General features: G+C 42.6%; 1 protein-coding gene across 7 annotated transcripts in view; it reads right to left on the reverse strand.

The window, feature by feature from the left end:
- Positions 1–1,922: 1,922 nt before the first annotated feature.
- The window catches only part of SGCD (sarcoglycan delta), a 352,116-nt gene continuing 340,010 nt past the window's right edge, over positions 1,923–14,028 (reverse strand). For all 7 annotated transcript variants that reach the window (XM_029997981.1, XM_029997977.1, XM_029997979.1 and 4 more), the window contains 2 exons: positions 8,675–8,798; positions 1,923–6,992 (listed from right to left, as the gene is read on the reverse strand). In XM_029997981.1, the coding sequence (XP_029853841.1) occupies positions 6,819–6,992; positions 8,675–8,798 (298 nt within the window). In that variant the 3' untranslated portion in view covers positions 1,923–6,818. The remainder of the gene's footprint in view (positions 6,993–8,674; positions 8,799–14,028) is intronic.

The raw sequence follows: 14,028 nt of genomic DNA on the forward strand, positions 1-14,028 counted from the left end.
ATGCTTTATCTCCTATCGGCGGTTAAGCCTTTTGAATGGGGCAAAAATGTGAGAGTACAATGCAATTTAAAATTCCTGTTACATGCAAAGATGCACATGACCTATGCTTTGCAATGGGCTATTCCAATAATGGCAAATATGTTAGAAAAAGTGAGACTTTCCGTTTGGGTAGGACCTGATGAAAGGCTCCAAAAAGTCCTTTTTAATCTCAGAAGAAAAGACTGTTTAACTAAGGCTGCATGTTTTTTATCTGAAGCATTTGGTAGCAGGGCACAATGTAAATGTAACACTTTCGCACACATTTATTTCTCCTTCTGATATTTTCTCTTGCTGGCAGAAAGATTCAACCAACTAAATGCAAGACAAACATACAATTACATATCACTTCACAGTGGACATATCCTTCCTATTTTTTAATACTGGTTAAAAACTAAGAAAAGCTCAGTCCATGGAGATGAGTTGCCTCAAAGGAAATCTGGCTTCCTCTGAACAGGCAGCCCATCGCTACCAACTGGTGGCAGAAAATCCCAGCTACCGCGTGGCTTTGAGCTGTAATAAGGTGAGACATTTCCTGGGAGTGACACCAGGGTTAACTTTCCTGCAGGAATTATACTTGTAGCAAATTAATTTTTAAGGGACTCGCACCTCTAGTTTAAAGTGACTTGGATGGGAAATCTCGGTGGTGCCCTATGATTATATTTTCTTCTTCGCCTTGGATAAAAATCCTGCAGCTTTAAATATCCATCTTTTCCTGTATAAAGAAAGTGTGTCGCTTTTCACAAGGGCACAATACAATTCAAGTGGTAGGACAAGAGAGTCTGAAATGCTACAGCCTCAGGGTTGTATGTGCATAACCATGGGCTTCTCAATCACAGCAGACTTAAAAGCTTTCTAAATACAAGCTATTTATTATAATTTCCATCGAAGCCCCAAGCCACTGTGGTTACTGTGGACGGAAACAACACCCTAGCAATCTTGAACAGCCCAAGCTGTAAGTGGTTTCAGTGACAGTAATTCCACTGTGCACCATGAAAGATCAAGGATAATTGCTACCATATTTAGTAAAATGGATGTTATTAATTTAAAGTATAATCGTGTAAACAGATAGAGAAGTTTGCTGCATTACTGTGATTAGGGTGATGTCACTCGTCATTTCTTCCCTTTCCCTCCTACCTGCCTCGTTTAATTCACTCCACTCTTGCTTAAATAATCTCATCAGCGCCACATCAGTGTTTAACTGCGCTCCACTCACAGCTGTGAACTCGGCTACATCAGCTGTGAAAACACAGCCATTGCCATGCAGAATTTACCTGAAAGTCCCCAATTCCACCTTAGTGCCACTGCTACATGCAGGTTTTGCTTTTTGGGGGTATGTGAGAGCAGAGAAGTAATACAATGGGGATTCAGGGGCTGCTGGCCACCTGCATGCAGCCCCCTGTGTGGCAGGACACCAGCTACCCAAATATTACACAGCAATTTCAGAACTGAGGAAAAAGGTTAAAATGGGGAAAATGGAAATGTTGCCAGGATTGCCTTCCTCAACAGCAATGGCAATAAAAAGGCTGGTATTTTCACATTCAAAAAGCACCAATCCAGTGCTTGGCAAAGCTTCGCAGGAACATGCCCTGCGCTTGCTGGGGTGAATTCTGGATGATGACATTTCAAAATTTAAAATGTCAGCCATAAAAAAAAAAGAAAAAAGAGCACAGCCTCTAACTTTTTTTGTTTTTACTGTACGCACTTTTAAAATGAAATCATTATGGCACAGTTACTCTTCTTCACCGAGCAGCTACTGGAGTTCCTGATCTGCTAATGCTCGAGTGCAGGTAAGTGAACAGCCAGTAGCATTTACTCAGTTTATTTATACTTTCAGCCCAGGATGATGTCTTTTAGCGTTCTGGGCTATTTCTTCACATTTCACATTTCAGGTAACCTTGCCCTCTGCACACACTTAAAGATTTTTGACATTATTTCCTTTTCTGCCCATTAACGAAGTGAGAGTCTTCCTGCCATTTTACTCTCTCAAATGCAGCTTTACGATAAACCTGTATTTTTCCTGCCCAGTTCAAAAAAAGCACCATTAAAGTTAACTCATTTCAGGCGTGAGGGCAATCAGAAAAGGGATGAATTTCTGTAAGTCTTTGGTCTTTGTCCCACTCTCTTTTGCAATGTGAAACTTAAAGCCATAACAACAAATAAAAGAAAATTGGCTTTTGTTGTAAACAAGTGTACGTAAGTGTGTGTGTGTGTATATATGTGTGTGCGCATCTTATGACAACAAAAGCTAACTTCCTTTAAGAACATCTGTATTTGCAAACTAGGTATGATGTGAACTAACCTGACATCTTCACAAGTTCACAGGAATCTCTCTTTAACCTTGGAGCAATTTCTGGGGAGGGTTTTTTTATTTAGACATCATTTTGCTATACCGTATATTGCAGATGGTATTTTTAGGCTTATGCCTTAAACTTTTTTGTTTGTGCAATGTGACATTTATGATTAAAGGAGAAAAAAAACCCCTCTTAAAATACAGCTGTTTGACAGCACATGACTGAGATAACCAAATACAAATCACTGTGGCACATGCTTAGTTTTCTAAAAACGTATACCTAGGAGAGGGCTTATACATCGTTACCGGCTTCCCCTTTTGATGACTTCCTTTAGTGTTAACATTTCTCTGTACTCTTAAGCTACCCATTTCACTGACTACTGGGTAACATACTTCAAAAAGTGTAACTGAAAAAAAAACCAACCCCCAAAAAACCACAAAGAAACTTGGGGAATGGATACAGTTGTATAGTCAGTATCAGGATCTCTGCTTTTGCTAATTGCAAAGTCTTTTTGCTCTAGAAAAAACATCCTAACTCACCTATGCCAGCAGAGGGATCATACACTACATACGGATAAGGTACTGGCGTACAGGTGAGCACTGACAGTCATTTTCCTGACTGCTTACTGAAGTGTCGCATTTAAGCAAATTTAAGAAAGTCCTGAAGCCCTATGAAGTTAAGAGTTACAATACATAAACTCATTTCTGAATCCTGCAGCATTCATGGTTGCCTAAGGTGTATTGACATTAGTATCACAGTCCCTCGGTGAGCATTTCAGTGGGGTTTTAGTGCTCACAGCTGCAATGCAGAGCTGCACGCAGTGCCGAGTCAGGGTTCGGTCCCGCAGCCACCCCAAGGGCTGGCAGTGTTTCCACTGCCCTCGGTGCCCTGAACTGTCACCTGTCCAGCTCCTGTCCCAGCTCAGGCCACGAAGTCATCGGCATCTCTTCCACTGAGCTCAGTAGAAATCAATTCACCATCCACCCCAGCTTTGCCTTAGTGTTGGGAGGTAAAACTAAACTCTGGTTTGAGATAAATGCCATGTCCCCCAAAAGCAAATGCTCAATTGAACTAAACTGCAGGCCCGATTCACAAAGAAATACACAAACCCTTCTTCGTTTTTGGCATTTTATCGATGGCAGGTAGAGCATACGCGTGAAATTCCAGCCAGGGAGGCTCTAATTTAAATGGACTCAGGGAGAACCAACCCGTACAGGTACAGCAACTGTGAGGGATTTCTGGGCAAGGCAGGAGGAAAATGGACTCTCGTGCGTTTGTCTTGTCCAACAGGTGAGTCAGTCACTCCGCAACAGCCCCCAACAACAAAGTACGAGATAGCTGGATGTGTCTGCGTGCTGCTTTTTAAACAAAATGCTCTTTTCCCCCCCCTAGGATCTTGGACACGCAGTCCTGTTTGCTCTGGTTTGCCACTCACTGAACAGCAGGGGACTAATCATGTGGCCAACACAAGCGCAGGCAGCATCATCTAAACTGCTGTCTTAAAAGTCAAGTGGGGCTCAGATGATTTACAAGTCTCTATAAGGGTTCAATCTTTCTAGCAACAATTCCTCGTCTTTCAACACAACATATAAGTTTATGCTTAAGATGGAAACAGGATTGTAAAATGCATTGAAGCAACTAGAATTCCTTTGTGTAGACATAATTCAGGTACCCTTTGTTCACCTCAGAGAAGCATCTGCAGGGATGGCACAGATGTGTAAGGTTGTTCCCTAACAGCTCCCCCGTGGAAATTCATACCAAAATAAATCGCTGAATGCCCTTAAGCAGTTTCACGGCCTTCGTGATATGAGAAGGTGATAACCTCATCCAAGACCCCAGCTGAGAAGACCAGCCACTCAAAATTAATTTGCTGGGACGGAAATCCTCAGCAGAGCAGCCAAAGGGTGCGCTGGGATGAGGACTGAGCCACCGGCCTCTTGGGAGCAGAGCATGGAAATGGATGCAGCATCCCTGCTGGGTCAGTCCTTGCCTTTCTCACCGACATTAATACTCTCAGGGACGGAAAAGTTAATGTGACTCGTTTTCTGTACAGGGTACTCTTCCTGCAGCACGTGTCTTCACAACTGCTCAGATGGGATTTGTTTATGAGCTGGGCCGTGCTTGCTATAAGGTTTGTGATTGGTATTAAATGAAACAGGGAAAAAAAAATTCTGCAGTAAATGTAGGACTATGAACGGGACTTCAGTTGTGGTCCCAGAGGTAACGTACACAGTATTTTGCTATATTTAAAATGGTAAAAAAAAAGTCTGTATCACTCTAGGTGCCCCTACAGTCTTAATGCATTTCATTAATATCTGTTTTAATTTGCACAACCAGTTCCCAAGACACCCTCCTGCCCCTCCCCCCCAAATAAACTAGTTTTAATAACAAGATAAATATGATGTGCTTCTCCTTGCTGAGTGCATTGACTTAAGGCATAGGCACAATTCCCCTCTTTGAACAGAGATGGTATAGTCCTGTGTCCCAATACAATTGTTATCCTGGGTGACCCTTTGCATTCAAATGTTGACTCAAGACATAATAATTACAGGAATCATTCATTAACAAATAGTTTGAATTCGTTAATTAATCGGAAAGCATTACTGAAATAAAAATAGATCATTAAATCCTCTTTCAGGAATAAATTTTATGGAAGTGCTGCTTTGTTAGGCAGCAACACATCTAATCTAAACTCCATAGAAATCTTTCCTTTGAGTCCAGTCAGTTTTGGATTAAGCCAGAATTGTTCATTTAAGAAAAAAAATAAAATCAAACCCTGGTACTCTCCAGACCACAAGAAAATATGTGGAAATCTGTAAAAAAGGAATGGGCTAAATTATTTGTAAAGATTTCTGTCAGCTACATTTTATCTTGAAGATTGCTTGAAGAATACCAGCCTTGCTTAGATATCACTAGGGATGGGCACAGATCTGTCATATTTGCACGTGAGGTAATATTTTCAAAAGTATCTCAGTGGCTTAGAAACCTTGCTGTCCTCGTGAGATTTACTGTGACTTGGATACTTTTGCCGTAATTGGTATTTTTTTTTTTCAAGGATTTTTATATGCATGTGGATGCAATTATGGGTCAGAATTCAATGATCTGGGCTTTTCTTGTTATTTTTCAAAACTTGAACAGTGGACGTAACATTACCAGATCAGATTTTGTGTTTTATCCTGCCCGTAAATGACTCTAGACTTTAAAATAAGGAAAAATGCAACCATGAGAAGATTCAACCACTGAGTTTTTGGGGCTCAGATTCTAGAGGAACCAGCATCCAAAACCCTTGCTTTCCAGTAATCTGGCTTTGTCACAATCTTTATAAATCCTTAAAAAAGTCTGTTTCTTTGTCAGCATCTCTGATATTTGCAGTCTCCACCAAATCTAAGTGACCTGGGACTGTGTATCCTGAAAAGAAAGATGACAAAAATTCTGGCATAGCATCTACATTACACACGTAATTTGTGTGAATTTCTCTGTTTCTATGGGTAGAATAGGTAATTTTCTCTGTTTCTGTAGGTATTGATAAGCATTGTCCAAATCTTAAATCTTCACACCTTCACACCAAATCTTTTCAAAGTTAAAGGTGCTAATGGAGAGTGTGTAGGGTGATCCAAGACACCTGTTAACTAAGGAGGTTCAAGATTTTTCTATTTAGTCCAACTTTCACAACTTTTTTCCTTCCAAGAACTGAATGCAATGCCAGTTTTGTTAGCACAGAGATGACTTTAGGTTAGGGTTAGAGCTGATGTGTCACATCTGAATAGCACAAGGCATCCTTGCCCATGCACAGGCAAGTCTCAAACCCCTTCAGAAAAATACACGATTATTCCAGCAAGAAGATCTGGACTTTTCTACTGGCCAAGCGCAATCCATCTCTCCCATCAGGGAGCTGTGCTTCAGGTGAAAATGAAAGAGTGTTAATTTAACCTTAGGTATCTTGGATCACTCTTAGGTGATCAGTACAGCACATCTCGCTGTTTTGTTGGTTTTTTTGGTTTTTTTTTCTTTTTTTTCATGCCACTGATTTAATGGTGCAAAAATAATCAGAGAGGCTTCTCTCCCCTTTGTATGTTGGTGGGTCTACATTGGTTCCAGGGTCTTGCCCAGCCAGCAACCCCAATGCTCTGAGAACATGATCAAAACCAAGGGGTGATCATTAGACTATATTAATACAGAAGGGTCCAGGGGAGCATCAAATCCAATTCAGCAGATTGTACCAGTAAATTTTGGTGTGGGAAAAAGAAATGCTACACAAATGTAACAGGGTCACCCTGGGATTCCTTGTACTGAAACATCATTTTACACAGAGGATATATATATTTTATATATATATTTTTATATATATATTCACACACACGCGCGCGCACACACAAAAAAAGTCTTTGATAGGCTTTCTGTGTTCTAATAAAAATAGTTGGCAGCTGCAATCTGTGAGACCAGAACTGGCTTTTGTGCTGCCTGCGATGCCCCACTGCAAATTGTCTCTCAAAAGCAGACGCTTGTATTTATCTGGCAGGTCGAGCTAGTGCCTGCCTGAGACAGAAATAACCTCCCATTGGGACACACACAGAGCTCGTAGATTTTTTGCCTGGACCCTGCAGAAGAGGAAGATCCTTGAGGCAAGTTAGGTAGTTTGATTTTTGCAGAATTCAACGTTATCTGAAGTCGGAGGTGGGGAAAGAGAGAAAAAGAGAGAGAATTAGTGGAGAGCTGTTATTTTTGATCTTGTGTTTAAAGAAGCTTCCTTCGGACAACTCAGCTGATACACAAACTGGGTAGGCAAGTGTATTAGGATGGGAAGGTCAGATACAAATCTGGGTGAGCATATTATCTGCCTTTATCATGAGCCACCTAAGACCTCCAGTTTGTTTCTGCTAACCTACCCACCGTGTCTTCTTGGTTCATAGCTTCCTCGGCACCTCTGTGTTCGGGTTAACCCAACCAGAGGTACCCCACTGCTAGGTGGGGAGCGTGTATGGTTCACGTCCACACAACGACTCCGCTCCTCCACTGGGACTTCTGGCACTGTGATCCCATTGCCAGTTATGCTTGCAGGCTCACAGCACTGACTTTTATGTATATTTTATGTATACGTGTAACACTTTTATGTATATTAAAAATAACTTAAATGCTGTAACAGACCTGAATTTCTCCTTATAAAACAGAACATAAAAGTGAACATGTGGCAGCTCTTAGACACATGGCAGCTACAGGGGAGTGCTCTAACATCACTGAGAAGAGCACAGTAAGATAACCTGCACACCAGAATATTACAGGGCGACTGACGGTATTTGCTCTTATCTTGCAGTTACAGTAAGAGTCTCCAGTTTTAGTATCCAACCATCTGTTCTCCAGAGACAGGTCAATATATGCATTTTAAAAGCAACTTACTGTTAAAAACATTAAGGCAACTGCTTGCAGTACTGAAATGCCTTGGATTTAAATTGTAGTATTTTAGGTAGGGTTTTCTTTTGTACTTTTGAGATTTTTTTTGTTAACACCTGTGGTCTGGGTTCGGAATGTCTTAAAATGCAAATGTTTAGAAATCACAGGAATTGCAATAAAAATCCCATTGTATTTATTACACCTGACACTAAGACAGGAAAACATTAGCTTCTGTTGGGGCCCTGATGCCGGGAGGTTTGCGTTCAATGGGAAGCTCCTCCTGCCAAGGCTCTCGGTGGGTTCCCCAGCAGGAGCTCCTCAGTCACGTCCTTCGGTGTCTTCCATCGTTGTGGCAGGAGGAGGGGATGAGGACCACGTGCCCATGTATTTTTGAGACACCAGAAGAGGCTTAACTCAACACCTATTTTACTTTTGTTCTGTGTTACCAGTTTTAGTTATTCTCTCTCCCCCTTTGGAAGTTTCCCCAGGGCAACAACCTGTGTCTTCTAATGTTCCCTTTCTTTCCAAAATGAAAACATCAGCTACAAAAGCTTTTCAGATCAATGCCAATGAATTAAGCTCTTCTTATAGTAAAATGTATGATAAAAGATTTAATTATGTTGGCCAAGTAAATCTTGTTTTAAAGTGACAAGGAAACAAAGAATTTAGGAGCACTGTGTATTTTACAGCCACATAAATCTGCTTGAACAACAGATGCTATTATCCAAGCACTTTAAAAATAATGAATCAGCCAGCCTTTGCCACAGAGTGAGTCTCGTTTGCATATGATTTGTTCAATCACTGCTAGCAGAAACTAAGCTAGGAAGGCCTGCTGCACCAGTGCTTTCACACCAGTCTTTCAAATGCAGCATCTCGGTGACTCAGAAGGTTACAAATCTGCAGGCGATCTGTGGCTTGGTTCGTTTTTGCTGCCGCGCTTGACGTCCTTCGCTTACCTCTCCGTCTTTGGACTCCAGCTTGAGCTCTGTCCTGCACGTGGCTTTCAAGCTGCCGGCCTCGGCGTTGATCTCGATGCCTTTTGGAGCCTCCATCACCAGCGCGCGCGTAGGCGACTCCAGTCTGTAACAGAAAGGGGAGTTACAGAGCACGGTGCATTGAATATTCCCGCTCAGTCTCAGGCTGTCGTCTTGCACAGCCTGACTGCCCATTGCACGGCACCTTAGGACCTGCTGATGGTCAGATCCACGCCTGGTTTGGTCAGTGGGAAGAATTCATGCACAATGTGGTAAAACACATCACAAATCCCGTCTGCTAAGATTTCGTATCAACTCTGCTACGCTGGGTCAAGATGCAAGGTGCAATAAGGTTTCCCCCATGATCAGCTTGCTCATATGCAAGTTCAGATTTCTACCTAATCAGTGCTAATGGGGGATATTAGCAAAGCAGTATACCTACACAGAGAGTGCAAGCACTTTTCTTCCTCAAACCACTTTTCAAGTAGGAACAAATTAGTTCTCCTGACTCCCTATAATGTGAGGTCTGGAAGGGTTTAAGGACATAAGGATACCCATGAAAACAACCAGGCTGAAGACCCCCAAATTCCTGGCCTCCAGTCCTACGCTCACATCCCACTGCTCACAGCCATGGCCCCCTCTGCAGTGCTTCAACCCCTCCTAACCATGGATACACCACACAGGGATCTGACAACCCTGTTATAGCACTAACACAGCCAAACCTTTTAGTTCAGGCAATTGGGGTTAATGCTGTAAGATGTGGAAGTGCAAGGTTCAGTCTTCCTTGCTGATTATCCATTCATAGTTCTTGTATTATACTTGTCTCTTCTCTTCTTTATAATACAGGCTCTTATTACTTTCTGTATTGAAAATGATAATAAAAACCAATTCTCCCTCTTTGGGAATATCCTCTTAGTTGATTTTATCACCATTTATTTACTGTACCGTCACAAAATCTAGACTATGATCTCCCCAGGTGAAGCAGGCAGGCGGACTGGAACAGAAAGCCCTCTGCTTAGACTGCTTTGGGCAGGCAGCACTGACAAAACCAAAGCACAGGGCAGCACACAACCACCAAGCTTACTTGGGCAGCTTTTAGGATGTGCTTGCGTTACTGCAGTGGCACTTCAGCTGTTTCTCTGCTCTTCATATGTAATCATTTGTGCAAGTAAGTGTGTTCTTAAATGGACTCCTGCTGGTACTGAGACAACATTACAGGAGACTGAGGGAATTCAGCTGTATTTATTGCAGCCAACAGTTCAATAAAGCAAAGGCAAGGTTCCCTCTGTGTGGCACTTTTCAAGTTACGACCTTCCCTCTTGTTGGTGTCTTCATATTGCTGCTTTTCGAATACCTTTCCCTCAAGACCCCGAACTCATCCATAATTTCCTAGCCGACTCAACTAAATCTACATTTCAGGGAAGAACTGAGGCATACACAGCCCGAGGAATGAGCATGGTCTCATGGTCAGCAGCCTCTGCACAATCTTTCTGAGCTGCTTTTTGTTTGCTCTCTGCAGGGAAGCTACATCTTACATAAACCTTCTTCTGATCCCTCCACTGGTATCACCCCTTGGCTGGTTCCTGTACAAGGAACCTAAGGTTAAGACTAGTGCTACTCCCTTTTTTTTTCCCTGATTGAATTGCAGATTGCATGGAGGAGAAAAAGCTTGCAAAGAATGATTGACATTAAAAGTGCTACCTGGCATATGATTTCCTCTGACCTTCCAATCGCAATAACTGCCTTTCCAATATCTTTTAGAATTTCTTTATGGTAAAAATAACCACAGCGCACAGCCCTAGGGCTCTGGCACATGCGCTCTGGTGGCTTTCATTACGGTGGCTTAACACGCTGTGTGCCCCACATTCTCCCTGGAGATTTCTGCCCAGGGTTACAGTACGCTCTCATCCTTGGTGGTGCAGCTCATAAGCTGGTATCTACCCCGAAAAATGAAGGACAGTCTGCTTGCACTAAGCCCCCAGGACCTGAGCTGCAGTGGCTGGGATGCAAGCACATATACCTTCCTGCTGCCTCCAGTCAAGAGGCAGGATCCTCCAGAGGAGAAGCAGAGAGCTGAGGCCAGTAATGTCTTAAGTCACTGTGGCTAAATTCACCAGAGGATGTGTCCAAACCCCAAGACAGCTGAGCTAATCTCAGGATAAAATAATTCCTAAGAACCATGGCCAGGTGACTCTTCAGCTCTCCAGCATCTTAGTGACTCTTCAATTTCTTTGATGTCTTGGCTGTCTCAGTATATTTGTTCATCTGTTAATCTTGTAGCTCTTCTGCCCACTGAGAAATAAATCTTGTAAGTACAAAACAGCGTTCAGACACCAGAGTGCAAATGCACTCATTTGCAGCAGCAGCAGCTCTCAATTCCTGCCCTGTACCTGAGCAGCCTCCCAGTCCCACACCAGTGCTTTGCTGGAAACGGTGGAGAGCTGGGAAATGAGTGAATGTCTTCCCATGGTGGGGGGGATCAAGAGGGACCTTCTCCTTGCGTATCTTCCCCTGCGCACACAGGTCCCCGTAACATCAAACCAAGTTAAATTCATGCTTTGAACAAGCTACCAGGTACCTGGGAGTCTATCAGATAACATTGTCCCAAAGTTTTATTCTGTTTTCCTATCTAACAAAGTGACCGAGTTGTTCTCCCTCCTCCACCCAATGAAAACCTACAGGCAGGATAACAGCATCTTACAAACAGTGATGAAACCCCACGCAATTAGACACATCCTAATCCCTGCAAAGCTTCTTGCCTCATGGAGGCACAGAGGACCCTCTCGACCACCTCCCAGTAGTCCATGGCGTAAGGTGGGACAAGCACACAACGCTGGGGCTTTGCTGCTGCTCCGTAACCCACCCCGCTCCCCGCAGCACCATGTGTTTTTTAAAGTTAGCTGAGCTGACCCCCACTCTGTCATCCTAAATCACTAGCTCAGACAGCTGCAATCTTGCTGACATGCTGAATTAACCAAACCCCGTTCCTTTAATGTTAAAAATATCTTTTTGAAGCCCAGGGGTTTTTTAAAGAACCTTAAAACTATGGAAATGAGTGCAAGTACTATAACAGCAAAGTGCAGCTCTTCCAATGATGAGAAACTTGGGCTTGCAGCCCACATGGTTTTGTACTTGTGCCGTGGGTTTGGAGTCTGCCTTTCCTCTCTCCTACATGTTCGATATGGTGTAACTCTATCTGTTTGCATGGGACTTTTGTCCCAATTTATGCTACTGTAAATGAGGACAGAAAGGTCTTAATAACATTTTCCTTCGCATTTGAGGGTCATATGATTGTAAGGGATTTAATTTGATTATTTTCCGATATCCTGAATGAATCCCTGAGACACCTGTCTTTAAACCAGGAGCTGAAAAATCTATGCAAAGCCAGAGAAAGCAGTTGAGGAGTTTATGCTCTAGGGGGTTTGAGTAATGTTTACTGAATACTTTCATTTGAAGCAAGTGTTTAAGAGACACTCTGCTTTTAAACCTAATTCTGTCTTCCAGAGCAGAACCAATTTGGAGACTAATAACAAAAGAAAATGATTTAGCAAAGAACAGATAATTTGTTCAAAATCAACATTTGTTTTCCAGTGTGATACTCTGGAGCTTTCAGCAGGATTCACATCTCCTGGTTAGGTGTAAGACCGTACTTACAGCAGTAGGCTGGAAAGGTGGCTGCATGAATATAGATTGTTTCATTATTTGCTCCTGCTCTTGAATTTTCCATCCCAGCAATTGGCACATAAGCCCTTTTTATTGACCATGGGTGCTGCTTATTTTTGTTCCAATATTTCCAGGACCGGATTCTGACCTCTCTCACAGAGCTGGGCAAGCAGAGTTACAGCTTGCTGAATTCAGGACCGAGATAAACTATAGCCATAAAATTGCTCCTGTCCCACCTACAGTCTCCTAGTAGGTGGACGAAGAGACAGTCTCCTGTCTGGGTGATGACCCACAACATGGGAACCTCTCCTATGGATCCCAGGGTGTTATGTAAGTCCCAAATTTTAAAAGAAAAGACACAAGTAACAGGATTTTCAGAACTATCAAAGTACCCAGGTTCCACTCATTACAACGGGTGTTAGGTACTTTTAAAAATCCCATTGAGCACCTAAACGCCATAACAAATCTGACCCTTAATCTCAGTTCTTAGTTCTGCAACAGAGGTAATAGCACTTCCCAACTCCACAGGGAGGATGAAAAGATAAATATATTAGTGGTTGTGAAGTGGTTACATACTGTAATAACGGAGGCCAGGTAAGTACCGTAGCCAAAGATAGATGGCTGGCAGATGGATAACTGATCTTTCCAAAGCTGCAATATTAGGCTCTTCCCTTCATCAAAAATACTGTTAAGTCTTGTTCCTCCCACTGAGCACACTCAGCCTGCATATCAATGTGCAAGATGATGTATGCAGGGGAAGCCTTTCTCCAGCTCACCATGCTTAATGGACAGTGCTAAATGTGCCTCTTAAGCCCTTTTACTCAAACCTATCACCGAAGCATCTCACATTTTAAAGACAGGTGACGGCATGTCTGCATCTCGCAGTGAACCCCTCTCCTACTATCGATGGAAATTCTGTGCTCCTGGGAATCAACGAGGGAGCAAAATTTTCAGTGCCATCCCTGCTTTGCTTTGAAAACTTCAGCAATAATTTAAAGGAGGTCAGCATATGAGTTTGTATTGAGGTTTCAGTGAAAGTCATTCTCTTGGAAAGATCATTACTTACCCAGATTTCTAGTTTTCATTTCCTTCATCATAAACAGTCACATTAATCACTCCAGTACCATGGATGACATTTCCTTCATGTCCCTCTCCTTACCCCCTCCAGGATAATGTGTCGTTTTCCTTACTATTATGAACAGCCTTTTGAATTTGGGGAGAAGAGAGGATATTATAGATGCGAAGGCAGTACCACCAGCAGCTAGGGGCTGCTGACGTGCTTCCAATAAAGTGGACATAATTTCCTTAAAAAAATAAAGTTTAATGCATATAGTTCAGGGGGGGGGAAATATTTGCCCGGGTCCAGCATTGATGCAAACAGGACTTGCAATTCATGGCTGGTACCAAAGGCTGCAGCACAGCAGAGGGATGATCCTCAACATGTGAAAGGAGTTAATGTGAGCTGGGGACCTATTGCTGCCACTTTTAAATTTTTATTACTTTTTTTTTTTAGAAGGAATGGCCTCAAGCTTCAGATTTTCTCGTCCCCAACGGGATTTTTCTGTGTGGGGCACAAACTTTGCTTGCAGCATGGAAATGGAAAGAGAAGTTTACTCTCAGGAGGTGAGTAGCATATGATGCAGCAGTGTGGTAACATGAGTTAATTTAATTTT

This window comes from Aquila chrysaetos, chromosome 22 (assembly GCF_900496995.4).
Source record: "Aquila chrysaetos chrysaetos chromosome 22, bAquChr1.4, whole genome shotgun sequence".
NCBI classification, from domain to species: domain Eukaryota; kingdom Metazoa; phylum Chordata; class Aves; order Accipitriformes; family Accipitridae; genus Aquila; species Aquila chrysaetos.